Source organism: Xyrauchen texanus, chromosome 2, assembly GCF_025860055.1.
Source record: "Xyrauchen texanus isolate HMW12.3.18 chromosome 2, RBS_HiC_50CHRs, whole genome shotgun sequence".
NCBI classification, from domain to species: Eukaryota; Metazoa; Chordata; class Actinopteri; order Cypriniformes; family Catostomidae; genus Xyrauchen; species Xyrauchen texanus.
The window spans coordinates 2,879,129-2,893,544 of NC_068277.1; the positions used below are offsets into that span (position 1 = coordinate 2,879,129).

General features: G+C 34.6%; 1 protein-coding gene across 9 annotated transcripts in view; it reads right to left on the reverse strand.

Moving 5' to 3' along the window:
• LOC127653904 (putative C-type lectin domain family 20 member A) overlaps nucleotides 1–14,416 on the reverse strand; it is a 34,816-nt gene that overhangs the window by 15,006 nt on the left and 5,394 nt on the right. For all 9 annotated transcript variants that reach the window (XM_052140820.1, XM_052140754.1, XM_052140763.1 and 6 more), the window contains exons 2-5: nucleotides 5,971–6,321; nucleotides 1,560–1,610; nucleotides 1,431–1,457; nucleotides 1,293–1,319 (exon numbers count right to left, since the gene is read on the reverse strand). In XM_052140820.1, coding sequence (XP_051996780.1) covers nucleotides 1,293–1,319; nucleotides 1,431–1,457; nucleotides 1,560–1,610; nucleotides 5,971–6,321 — 456 coding nt within the window. The remainder of the gene's footprint in view (nucleotides 1–1,292; nucleotides 1,320–1,430; nucleotides 1,458–1,559; nucleotides 1,611–5,970; nucleotides 6,322–14,416) is intronic.

Below are 14,416 nucleotides of genomic sequence, written 5' to 3' on the forward strand. Positions count from 1 at the left end.
CGAGTTCAAGCACACTCTACATGGAGTGTGGCATCCTCGTGGGCACTAGTCAATGGCACCTCTTTAGCAGACATCTGTAGAGCAAATACCTTTGCAATATTTTACAATCTCCGGGTTCAGCCGGTTTCGTTCGTGTTCTTTCAGGTACGAACAGGTAAGTTTCATTACGCGGGGCAGCTGGCCAGGTGTATTGCTTGTGTATAGCGCCTTTCCCCTCCATGAAGGTGAAACTGTGCGCTCTTCTCTCCCATGAGTGTTCCCGATCTGTGAACCCTGGATGTTCTTCCTCTGGCTCATGAATTCAGCAGAGGAATTCGTAGTCAGTCCTTGTACATGTGCCAATGTGCCCTGTACTGGGTTAAGTGCTCCACAGGTCTTGGTTACCCCGGTAACCTCCTGTGATGGATCTTCCGTGGTACAGTCTCCCTTTGATGGTAGACCTGCGTCTCCCCCTTGGCAGACTCCCCTCTGCCCCGGTCGCTGCGTTTGTAGAGCTTCTCCCCTACGAATGGCAGGACCTACTGTCGCACCTCTTAATGTGTGCCCATAAGCCCAAATTACGTATTCAACACTTTTTACCCTCCCCTTCAGGGTTGGGTGTGGCCTCCACAGGGTCTTTTCCCCCTGAAATAACAAGAACGGAAAAGAACGCCTTCCCGGCGCGTTTTATGAGCATTTAAAGGCCCCAGCTGAATCAAAAATTCTGTGGAGAGAAAATCTAGAGAGAAAAGGCTGTGGCTGGCATGGCCTGCTCACATACTAGATACATGTCCTCCCTCCCCTCAGGGTTGTTGGGAATTACATGATGTTTTGGGGCGTCTGGGGAGGCTACGTGCAGGCTTTGAGTCTGTACTGTTCCTACGCTCACAGTATCGTTTCGTATAAGGAACCCCAACACACAATGTTGTGTCACTACATCGACACAACATTGAGTGAGTGACAGAAGGGGAACGTATCGGCTACTGTCGTAACCTCCGTTCCCTGATGAAGGGAACGAGATATCGTGTCCCTCTTGCCACAGGCTGAACTACTCCGCTGTAATAGCCGGGACCTTGTCTCGGCTCCTCGGTGAAACAACCTGAATGAATCCAAATTCCAGCCTCCCTTTTATATCCGTATTTCGGGGGGAGTGGCATGCAAATTCTACTCGCCAATTCTCTTTGGCCTTTTCTCAAAGATCTGAAGGTGTCTCTGGCTCTCGAGAGCAACCCCTAGTGTCACAACATCGACACAATGTCTCGTTCCCTCCATCGGGGAACGGAGGTTACGACAGTAACCGAGACGTTATCTACCTGTAGAGGATGATGTTGTTCCAGCTACTTGAGTTGTAAACAAATAAGAGACATGAAAAAAGACAAGTCTGTTAAAATCAATAATTGTCCAACTGCATGCAACTGATGTGATGTATATGATTAAAATAGGTTACTTACCTGTAGAGGGCATTGTTGATCCAGTGACTTGAGTTGGAAAAAAAAGACAAGTAAAAATAAAAATAATAATAAAAAAGTGTCCATTGTATGCATTTGACATGATATTAATGGTTAATACACGTTATCTACCTGTAGAGGGTGTTGTTGTTCCAGTGACTTGAGTTGTAACTAAAACAGAATCTTGAACAAATACAATTAAAATGTCAAATGGTACTACCCTCAAAAACCTCATGATAATGTACATCACTGATTCTTGAGACATGGGACAAAACAGGGTGCAATATTTAAAAAATAAAACTTTGTGCTCAGACAAATTAAACTACATGTATGTATTTAACATGTACTAAGCTACTGAGCTACGCTTTGATACAACCTCCCAACTTTTCTATTTTTTATCAAAATGTGCTTTTTCTTTGCCATCACTTATTTTGTGTCAACAAATTAATTTATACTCACATTATGCTAGACCTTTAAGAAGTATAGAAAACATTAATTTTCACCAAGGCTGACAGAGGCCACAAAAAAGTTTCTATCAATATGTATATATCTATATTTTATATAGATATCCATCTGTGTTTTTTAATTGGGCTGTTTAATAGAATTTTAACTTTAACTTAAACAGCAGTCAAGATGTTTTTAAGATTTGAAAACACATTCTCATGTTAGAAGACAGATTACATTTTCACATATGACCAACAATTCCTCAACAAATCTGAAATATCATAATGAAATATTATCAAAATATTCATCTGACGGAGGTGACATAGACCTGACAGAGTTGACGCATATCTGACGGTGGTGACGAAAACCTGAATTTGTAGTTATTTTAACTATCAAATACATTGAATCAATCAATTACTGCATTAAAACAAACACAACAGTTAGTATGTTATTGTTTATAAACCTTTTAATCAAGATTCACATTTAAGTATTTTGATATTTATCACTGGAACACAAATGATCTATAGATATTTTATCTCATCTCAGATCTGTATGTCTGCAGTGCATCTGCTATGGAAACAAAGTAACTTAAAACAGTTGTATAAAAATAATAAAACACTTAAGTGTCAATTTCAATTCAATATAAATTGAATCTCATTTCAGGATCCTAACAATTGATCCAAAAATGATCAGAACACAAACTACACTCACCTAAAGGATTATTAGGAACACCTGTTCAATTTCTCATTAATGCAATTATCTAATCAACCAATCACATGGCAGTTGCTTCAATGCATTTAGGGGTGTGGTCCTGGTCAAGACAATCTCCTGAACTCCAAACTGAATGTCAGAATGGGAAAGAAAGGTGATTTAAGCAATTTTGAGCGTGGCATGGTTGTTGGTGCCAGACGGGCCGGTCTGAGTATTTCACAATCTGCTCAGTTACTGGGATTTTCACGCACAACCATTTCTAGGGTTTACAAAGAATGGTGTGAAAAGGGAAAAACATCCAGTATGTGGCAGTCCTGCGGGCGAAAATGCCTTGTTGATGCTAGAGGTCAGAGGAGAATGGGCCGACTGATTCAAGCTGATAGAAGAGCAACTTTGCCTGAAATAACCACTCGTTACAACCGAGGTATGCAGCAAAGCATTTGTGAAGCCACAACACGCACAACCTTGAGGCGGATGGGCTACAACAGCAGAAGACCCCACCGGGTACCACTCATGGGTTGAATGAGTTCATCATAGCGCATCATTTCTTCATCTTTGACATTGGAGTTGGATGTTGGTTAGACATGGTGACCCCACCATGTCATAGAATGTTTTCCCACTTGCAATATCATTCCCTTGCAGAAGGAGACTATCTGCAGTTCTTTTGACTGTCCCTCCGATGCTCTCTGGTGCTCCTTTGCCATGAGAAGTTGCAAAGAAGTTCCAAGTTGCTCTTTGGAAACCGAATCTTAAAGGGACATCACATAGAAGACAGACATTTTTCTTGTTTTTATATTGTTTGCTAGGGCCATCAGACCAAAAGTGGATGATGTGAGCACCAGGAAACTTGTCTCTTATTGTTTTGAGGACAGGATCCATGCATGCCCAAATGGAGGCAGCATCCTGAAGCTTGGATTCCGACACAAAAAGCCAGCCTTTTCATCTTTTGTGTAGTACATGCCAGTGACAAAAATGGCATGACTACTTCAGGGCTATCTTTGCATTTCCATGCTTATGTGAAGTCAACATTCATGATTATACTGTTTTCGTCAAAGTTGTCTATCATCTTCCTGTATTCTCTGGACTGATTTTTAACCAAACACACATGTGTTGTTGTCTCATTGTGCAACAGGTGTTCATACAGCTGTATGAGTTCTACTATGGTCCCAGAATGCTTCACAAGTGTAGTGTTGTAGTGAGTGTGTTGACATCTCTACCACGCATCATTTTCTCTGTGGTGGTTCTTGGCGATTCACATGGTGTGCTCTTGTGTGTTGTTTTCTGTTTTATGCGCCATATCTGCTTTCTTAATTTGTGGTTCTCTTTTTGGGCCTTTCTGAATTTGGTCTTTGTTATTTTAAGTTCTCTAGAATGTACAGTATCTGCCTTGATTTTACTTTATCTTTTCCCTGCAGCAGCCTGCCTGCTCATCTGTGGTGTCTCATTCAAGTAATTTGATGGCCTATCTGAGGGTTTTTCCAATGGTTGAGTGTCTGTCTTTGCATTCTTGATTTTCTCTGGCTATGCGTCCACTTCTTTCTCCTTTTCCTCTGTTCTATTTCACTGAAATCCTTGATTTGCTTTATTTTTCCTTCCTCAACTGTCTGTTTCCACCTTTGTCTCTCCTGTCTTAGATATCCTTCTTTTAATTCTGGCTGTGTACTGATTTTCTCCCTTTGCTTTTTTTGAGACTCTCTGTTCCTCCCTCTACGCTCCACCAATGAGAGATGCTGCCTAGCCATGCTGGACTGAAACACACAACAGCACTCTGAATATCTTTAATCATATTTGCCTATACTATGCTAGATGGGGAGTGTGTCTATGTTCCCTCAGCCTTATGTTCCCTCAGCCCTAACTCAGCTAGAGTTGATGACTATCAATCCAAAAAGCAATATATGCTGTCATATCTAGTATTTATACATTATTAGAAAAACTAAACACTATTTCTATATTCCATATAATTCAAATTTACTTGATAACCACAAAAACATGACGACTTCACATTGAATGTCAACTCCGTTATTGGCCCGTCACCACCGTCAGACAGAATATCTGATGGAGTTGACATCTGACGGTGTTGACACATTAGGCATTTCTTTCACAAAACAAATGGAGTTCATGTAGTAGCCATTTTGTTTTTTCTGTTGATGCTAGATGCTAATAGAACCAACTTCAGGAGATTAAAATGATCTAAACATTTCAAATGATTTCCTCAGAAACTGGAAGAGGGTGTTGACATATCATGGTTGTGACACAGGAAATATTAACATTAAGATTTAAAATATTCTAAAACTATAAAAGTTACCAGAGCCTGTCTGACATTGATGCACTCTGCAGTGGTGGGAGGTGGCAAGGGGTCTTTCAGAGTGACAGCAGCCCCTGATATTGCTGATTTTTTTTTACATTTTAATGAATGTCTGACGGTGTTGACAAAAAGTGGGGACACAATTTTGAAACCTCATGAAACATGCATGTGCTGTTGAAAAACAACCTTGCTCTGATATGAGATATTATTAAGAGTTGCTTTTGATTGAACAAGCTCTTTTCAATAATTAAAAACAAATTTGTATCCATTTTATTGCATATGAATGATTGAACCCTTCTCTGTGGACACACTGTTTTAGATGTAGTGAGAAGACAATAAGTTCCATAAATTTGATATAATAATCATTAAATGAAATTGATGGGGCAAATTGTGTTAAATACATTCTATTATTAATCCCTCATAACATCTACAATTAAAAATATTTTCTTTTTTTTACAAATATTATGAATTTTATATATATCACTTATTCTTGAGACTTGGGACAAAACACGTCCTGCAATTGTAACTGCTATTAGGTTTAAAAATGAAAATATTTTTAATTGTATATATTAAATATTTTTAATTGTTCTTACATGTATTCAATGTTGAAAGTTTAAGAAAATGTTTAATTACATTTACATTTACATTTAGACATTTAGCAGATGCTTTTATCCAAAGCGACTAAAAAAAGAGGAACATAGCAAGCAATTTGTCATTCAAAGTTCAATAACATCTACATTGTTGTACTGCCAAGCTCTCAATGTGGCTGGAGTAGTATAAGAGACACTTCTAATGACTTTTTACTTGATTGTTGTAGCACCTGACATTATAAATTCATAAAATCTAGAAGAACATTTTTATATATATATATATATATATATATATATATATATATATATATATATATATATATATATATATATATATATATATATATATATTTATTTTTTCTTTTCAAAAATCAAATCAAATATAACATTTCTAAGAACTAAGAAGCAGATGTGTTTTAAACTACATTTTAAAAAGACATTTCTTGGACACCCTTCTTTGTCATTGACCCATATGCTAAGTAGACATACTCACCATTGTAGCAAATAGAAGGGAATACTTCGTCACATTGCCAATCGTCCCAAAGTCCATCAGGAAATGTTGTTGTACAGATTGAGATGTCACTGACTTGGTTGGGCTGTCCATACCATGAATTAAAATTGAAGGTGCTTTGATCAGACCACATCCAGGGAGCAGTATCATTCATCCGGTACAGTCCAATCCATGTATAGTCTATAGTTTGTGTTTGTGTCAACATAGAATCTATCTCATCATCAATGGTTGCTAGATCAGTGTAATGATGTCTGCAGTAAGTCTGAGCATCCGTCCAGTTCATTGGCACAGAGACATAGTAAAACACACGAGAACTGACAAAGGGACTCAGAACTGTGGAGAGAAATATTAAATTAATAGTTCACCCAAAAATGAAACTTTCATCATTTATTCCTCCTTTCATCTGTTGCATGGCAATCTCATATGTGAGGCATCACTGTAGCAACAATTTTCCTGCACCTTGAAATCTCTGTGAAACATAAAAGGTGAATATTTGAAGAATATTCTGCTTGTTTTCATACTATGAATGTGGACTTGGGTTGAAAACAAAATCACCATAAAACGATTATAATTATGGTTCATACAATTCATTGATTCAATGGTTCGAGTACTGTGTGCAGATCCATCTCAATTAAATGTAATGGGATATAGCATCCCTCGTGATTTTTGGTTAAGCAGTTTAAAAAACAAATAAATATAGCTGCAAGCAGCAATGACGGCCCCAAGCACAACAGGCCCATTTCCACCGGGCGGCTTTCAGAAAACAATGCAAGGTCTTTGGCATTTGACATTATTCTACACAATTTTGAAGCATTTCGGAGTAAATATAAGGGGTCTATTTTAAAGTCTAGACTCACACTTCCTGTTGTCAGGTGGTGACCCAAAATAGTCAAATCTATGTTATTAGACCCCAAGACTAAACATAAATCTCATTTTTTATCTAAACACACATTGCACACAGCATCATGTATGACACTTCCTGTTTCCTATTTTTCGCCATTAATTTAATGCCTCACCATGGCAACACCATCAATAAATCTGAATTTGTTCTCAATTTAGGATCTTCAATGTCTTGGTATAATGTTGTGTAAATGTGGAGACAGTCTCGTGAATCACCTAATAGGAGTATTTAAAAGTTCAGAGACTGCCGACTTCCTACTGGGCGGACCTAATGACTATAATTATGAAAGTTGTCCGGCGTGATGAGAACTATATATGTACTAAGTTCGGTAACTTTAGGTGTAAACGGGGGTGCTACAGAGGCCGTCTTACTAGCCTATTTTATAGGAGGCACTACAGAAAATTCGTAAAAATCAATCAAATTGTATTAGAAATTAAACCGTAATTAGATATAATGTCACAATGTGTAATTTTAAGTATTCTAGTCAGTGAGTTAAATCTTTTAAAAATGAAAACGAATTTTCTCTTTATTTGCAAGTTGACAAACATAGTTAAAGTAAAACAATGAAACATTTCATTCTGATTATGTGCACTGATCTTCTTTTTATTTTTATTATTATAATTATTATTATTAACTTTCCTCAAGAAACTTAACATCTTCTCACAGCAATGCAACAAAGAAAATAACAAAAATATTGATAAATAAACACTAAATTAGGCTCTTAGTGTTTCAAAAAAAAAATCTAATGTACAGGGAAATTCAGTATTTATGGTTTGTTTATTGATATCAAACATCATTCAAACAGAATTTTAGAAAGGGTTTTGATGCGTTTTTTAAAAACCCACATGACATTGAGAGAAACCAGAATGAGTGCGTTGTCACATTAGCACAAATGAAGGGAATTGTGTAAGGAGGCATGTTTGGAGTGTAGGCCGAATCTCATTGAATTTGCCTTGGTGGTCGCTCAACAGGAATTGAAGAATTCAGTGATATTGTCTTGTGTTTTGTAAATTGCAATAACGTAATTGCAACGTAAGTGCATTTTTGACCTGTTGGTGGCACTAGACGATTTGAGATGGAGACTTCAAATTTGTTACCAGGAATGTTCAGACTCTTATCTATTATTATACTTTTTACAATAGGGGCTTTGTACTTTCATGGCTTGGCCCCTAGAAATGCTTGAACACTTATTCTATTATTATCTAAGTTAGTAAAAGACAATATATTTTCTTGGTTTATTTTATTGAATTGTAATTTTATTGCAATTAAAAATCTGTTGAAATCCTTGTTTATGTCATCTGTTCAAAGAGCTGTATATTATGGTTGGTGTGGGCCACAGCAGGAACAAGAAAATAATCTGATACTATTTGTACTTTATCTGTTTTACACATCTTTGATAACATCTATTTGCATGTTTTACATTGAAAATAACATTCATTTGGGTGTGAGCAGAGATCAGAGAGAAAAGAGATACCTAAAGTTGTCTACTCTCCTTTTCTTGAAAAACGAAAGGGTGTTTGTGGAAACAAAATCGACTTTTGTACTCAAAGCTAACCAGCCATTTTTGTTATATTTTTAGTTTTCCGTGTTTTCTGATTTTTGCACTATTTTGTGCTTTTAATGGATTAAAATGGTTGTGGAAATTTCCAAAGATAATATTCAAAGTACCTGTGCCATTGCCACCATAGACTGTAGCTGCTCGTTTTCAGATAGTGAACGTGAATGTGGACTGTGTGGGGTTGTCAAGCTCCAAAATGATGAAAAAGAATCATAAACGGGGCTGGTATGGATGTACAGGTGAACTAGGCAGTTGCTTGGGTGTGACTGGGAAAACAAATCCCGTTTATAACATTTGGGCTTTCGGAGAATAAGTTTGCATCTTTCCAACTGTAATCCCACATATATATATATATATGATGATTTTACTGACCATGTACTGAAAGCGTGTCAAATAATGTATCTTTATGTGACAGCTGCGTGTCATTGACCAATCAGTCTTGAGCTTTCTTGTGGTTAGTTCCCTTCTATCCAGCCCAAAGATGCCTATATAGTGCAATATGTGACATTCACTAAATAGGGAATAATGAATGAGTGAACGATGTCGTGCATAGCAAATGTCTGCCAACCAATCTCATCTATTTAGACTGAATTATTTGTGGTTAATGTATTTTATGAAAAATATAATAATGGAAATATGAAATACAAGATGTTTTATTGTGTTTACTGTCTTTAGTTGTATTAGCTATCCCATACACGTATAATTGTGTAATTCAGATATACATTTCATTCTCAAGTTTTGAAAGTTTGTCATTTTAATTATATTGTTATAGTTCATCATTACTTTATGTAGAGTGTAATATTCTAGCCTCTTTTGCACTATTGCATATATTTAGATTTACATTTATATTTACGCATTTGGCAGATGCTTTTATCCAAAGTGACTTACAGAGCACTTATTACAGGTACAATCCCCCCCGGAGCAACCTGGAGTTAAGTGTCTTACTCAAGGACACAACGGTGGTGACTGTGGGGATCGAACCAGCAACCTTCTGATTACCAGTTATGTGCATATAAAGTGCCTTTTTCTCACAGTCACTTGCCACATAAAGAATATTAAAATTAAAACTGACAGTGAACCTTGTTTGCGTCCTTGAAACATTAATTTCTTACTCTTACAATCTGCTGAATCCCAGATAGCACACGTATGTTTCTGAGATCTTCTCATCTGGAAAGCATCACATTTTAATAAACATCTCCTGAACATCTTACAGAGATCACATTTACCAACATTCTAAATCAAAACATCTCAAAGACATCTGATGAATGTCTGATTGACATCCGAGAAGAAACGTCTTATAGATGTATTGCAGATGAGCAAACAACCTAAAAATATACGTCAGAAGTAAACGCACACATCAAATGGAGGTCTGGGTGATGTGTATGTGTGCTATCAGGGTTTAGATTAATGCCAGTGCCACATCTATGATAACATCTATTTGCATGTTTTACATTGAAAATTACATTCAAAGAGTGTGAGGAGAGATCAGAGAGAAAAGAGATACTAAAGTTTGTCCACACTCCTTTTCTTAAAAAAATAAAAATCTAAGTTTGGGTTGTTTGTTTAAAACAATTTTGAACATGCTATGTTTTTAACATCAGTTTTCATAACCAAGAGAAAAGTGTTTTGATCAGTAATGGTTTAATGATAACAGCCAGACATTTATATTGTTATTTTTGATACAGACAAAAAGGTTGTGACATCACAAAGTGGTTATAGATTAGATCTGTAGCTCAGGCCACATCCACACTGATATGTTTTAGATTGAAAACACGTCTTTTTCTCTACGTTTTGGCCTTTTCGTCCACACTAAGATGGCGTTTTTTAGGAGCAAAATCAGAGCTTTTCAAAAACACTCTTCCAAGTGGATACATTTGAAAACGAGATATCTGAAACAATGATGTATTTGTTGTTCTTTGATGCATTCATGTGATCCATTCAACCCAAATCAATCAAGATGGCAGCCCATGTTGTAACGGCGTTATTGTGCCTGTTTTTAACTTGCGTTGTTAAAGATAAATGTTACTTTGTACAATCTTCACTTTGTATTCTTTTAAAGACGACGCAAACTTTTCCTTATAACACCAACTAACTAAATTAAAAGTCCTGCTCAAGAACTGGAGTTGGTTGTAATGAATGTGGGAAAATGGATAGACAATCAAACTGAAGAACTTAAATATGGCCAAGACAATACAACACCTTTTTTTTTCATTTTAGCAGCGTTGTACAGAATATTCTTGTCAAAACATGATAAGCCCCTCATATATTCACAAAGTGATCTTTTCCTCGACCTTGTGTCTTCGTTTATGATTGAACACTTTTGACTTGATGAAGGGGTGACTCGATAATACTGTGATAATACTGTGATAATCCTGTGATAATTCTGTGATAATACTGTGATAATTCTATGATAATTCTATGATAATCCTGTGATAATTCTATGATAATACTGTGATAATTCTATGATAATACTGTGATAATCCTGTGATAATTCTATGATAATACTGTGATAATCCTGTGATAATTCTATGATAATTCTATGATAATACTGTGATAATCCTGTGATAATTCTATGATAATTCTATGATAATACTGTGATAATTCTGTGATAACACTGTGATAATTCTATGATAATACTGTGATAATCCTGTGATAATTCTATGATAATTCTATGATAATCCTGTGATAATTCTATGATAATTCTATGATAATCCTGTGATAATTCTATGATAATTCTATGATAATACTGTGATAATTATATGATAATACTGTGATAATACTGTGATAATTATATGATAATTATATGATAATACTGTGATAATCCTGTGATAATTCTATGATAATACTGTGATAATCCTGTGATAATTCTATGATAATTCTATGATAATACTGTGATAATTCTGTGATAACACTGTGATAATTCTATGATAATACTGTGATAATCCTGTGATAATTCTATGATAATTCTATGATAATCCTGTGATAATTCTATGATAATTCTATGATAATAATGTGATAATTATATGATAATACTGTGATAATACTGTGATAATTATATGATAATTATATGATAATACTGTGATAATCCTGTGATAATTCTATGATAATACTGTGATAATACTGTGATAATTATATGATAATTATATGATAATACTGTGATAATCCTGTGATAATTCTATGATAATACTGTGATAATCCTGTGATAATTCTATGATAATTCTATGATAATACTGTGATAATTATATGATAATACTGTGATAATCCTGTGATAATTCTATGATAATTCTATGATAATACTGTGATAATTATATGATAATACTGTGATAATACTGTGATAATTATATGATAATTCTATGATAATACTGTGATAATCCTGTGATAATTCTATGATAATACTGTGATAATACTGTGATAATTATATGATAATTATATGATAATACTGTGATAATCCTGTGATAATTCTATGATAATACTGTGATAATACTGTGATAATTATATGATAATTATATGATAATACTGTGATAATCCTGTGATAATTCTATGATAATACTGTGATAATCCTGTGATAATTCTATGATAATTATATGATAATACTGTGATAATTCTATGATAATCCTGTGATAATTCTATGATAATACTGTGATAATTATATGATAATACTGTGATAATACTGTGATAATCCTGTGATAATTCTATGATAATCCTGTGATACTCCTGTGATAATTCTATGATAATTCTGTGATAATACTGTGATAATTCTATGATAATACTGTGATAATACTGTGATAATCCTGTGATAATTCTATGATAATCCTGTGATAATCCTGTGATAATTCTATGATAATACTGTGATAATCCTGTAATAATTCTATGATAATACTGTGATAATTCTATGATAATTCTATGATAATTCTATGATAATCCTGTGATAATTCTAAGATAATACTGTGATAATACTGTGATAATTCTATGATAATACTGTGATAATTCTAAGATAATTCTATGATAATCCTGTGATAATTCTATGATAATACTGTGATAATTCTATGATAATACTGTGATAATACTGTGATAATACTGTGATAATTCTATGATAATTCTATGATAATACTGTGATAATTCTATGATAATACTGTGATAATTCTATGATAATTCTATGATAATACTGTGATAATTCTATGATAATACTGTGATAATTCTATGATAATTCTATGATAATACTGTGATAATTCTATAATAATACTGTGATAATCCTGTGATAAACCTGTGATAATTGCAGATGAGCAAACAACCTAAAAAAATACGTCTTCCAGATGTAAACGCACACATCAAATGGAGGTCTAGGTGATGTGTATGTGTGCTATCAGGGTTTAGATTAATGCCAGTGCCACATCTATGATAACATCTATTTGCATGTTTTAGATTGAAAATTACATTCAAAGAGTGTGAGGAGAGATCAGAGAGAAAAGAGATACTAAAGGTTGTCCACACTCCTTTTCTTAAAATATAATACTGTGATAATCCTGTGATAATACTGATCGAGATCCCAGCATTACACTGCAGCATGAATACATTATACAGATTTCTTTTCTACTGTTTTCCTTTATATTTGTTTTGACTGTATGCTGTTGTTGTTTTTTTCTTTCTTTTTTCACTTTTAGTTATTTGTCATTTGGTGATTATTATATGGTTCAATACCAAGACATGAAAGACAACAAACATCTTTGCACTGGCAAAATTAATAAATTGATTGTTTAAATACCTCCTTGTGGGGCACCTGGCACATCACGGCACAGGGCCTGTATTGCCGATAGGACGGGCTGGCCCTTGCTTGGATTTAGCATTTCAGAAGTGTTGGAATACAGCGCACAATTTGTTTGGACCACTTTTGATACTTTCATGATACATGACAGACCCAGTCCCCATTTACTTTCGTTATAATATATATATATATATATATATATATATATATATATATATATATATATACTCACTTTATATAATTACAAGGTGTATAAATGATATGATTTAAATGAAAATTATTTTCAGTTAACTATTCCATTAGTCCTCAATTATAAACCAAAACAATGAAGAAATGCTTATTTAAACTTATTCAGAAGCTGTTAAGAATGCAGACGAGGAGTGGGGATCTAAGCGCAGCTTTATTAAATAAACAAGAAACACGGAATTACACAAAACACTGGGAATAAACAAAACATCCACGATGGGATAACAAAAAATGTAAACATAAGAAACAATAGAAAAAAGCACAAACACTGGAACAAAATAAAGATCCACGAGGGGAAAAAATAAACTAAACACGAGATACATACAACGAATAACGAAGGGCAATGGAACCTAGAACGAATGAACAGACAGCAGGAAACGTGAACAGGGAACATCAACTTCAACATACACGTGCAGTGCAAACAACAACCAACAAGGGAATGGAGGAACAAACAGGGTTTAAATACACAAGGACACAATAAAGACTAAACGAGACACAGGTGAGAACAATGATGAGTGCAGGCAGTGAGGGAGGCTGGGAATTGTGGGAATTGTAGTTTTTCAAGGACAGTGAGACTCGGGGCAGACAACAAGGAAAACGTGACATGGAATGTGCTCAGTGAAACGGAAAACACGGGGCAGACAACAAGGAATCGTGACAGAAGCATTATTGTTGCCTATGTTATAAACCAGAGCCTTTTTTTTTTAGCAATGAACAACCTGTTACAAAAAACAGGTGTATATTGTATGTGCCACATAGATAAAACAATTATATATCTATTTTTCAGACTTTTTTAAATATTTAACATATCTCTGTATTTATTTTTATTTATTATTATTATTATTTTCGAGAAATGATATAAACAATGTTTTCCACAATAGAAATGTTTTATTAATTTGTATTTAATCAATTGTTTATACAAACGAACTGCAATTCAGAACTTGAGGTTTGTCTTTGTATT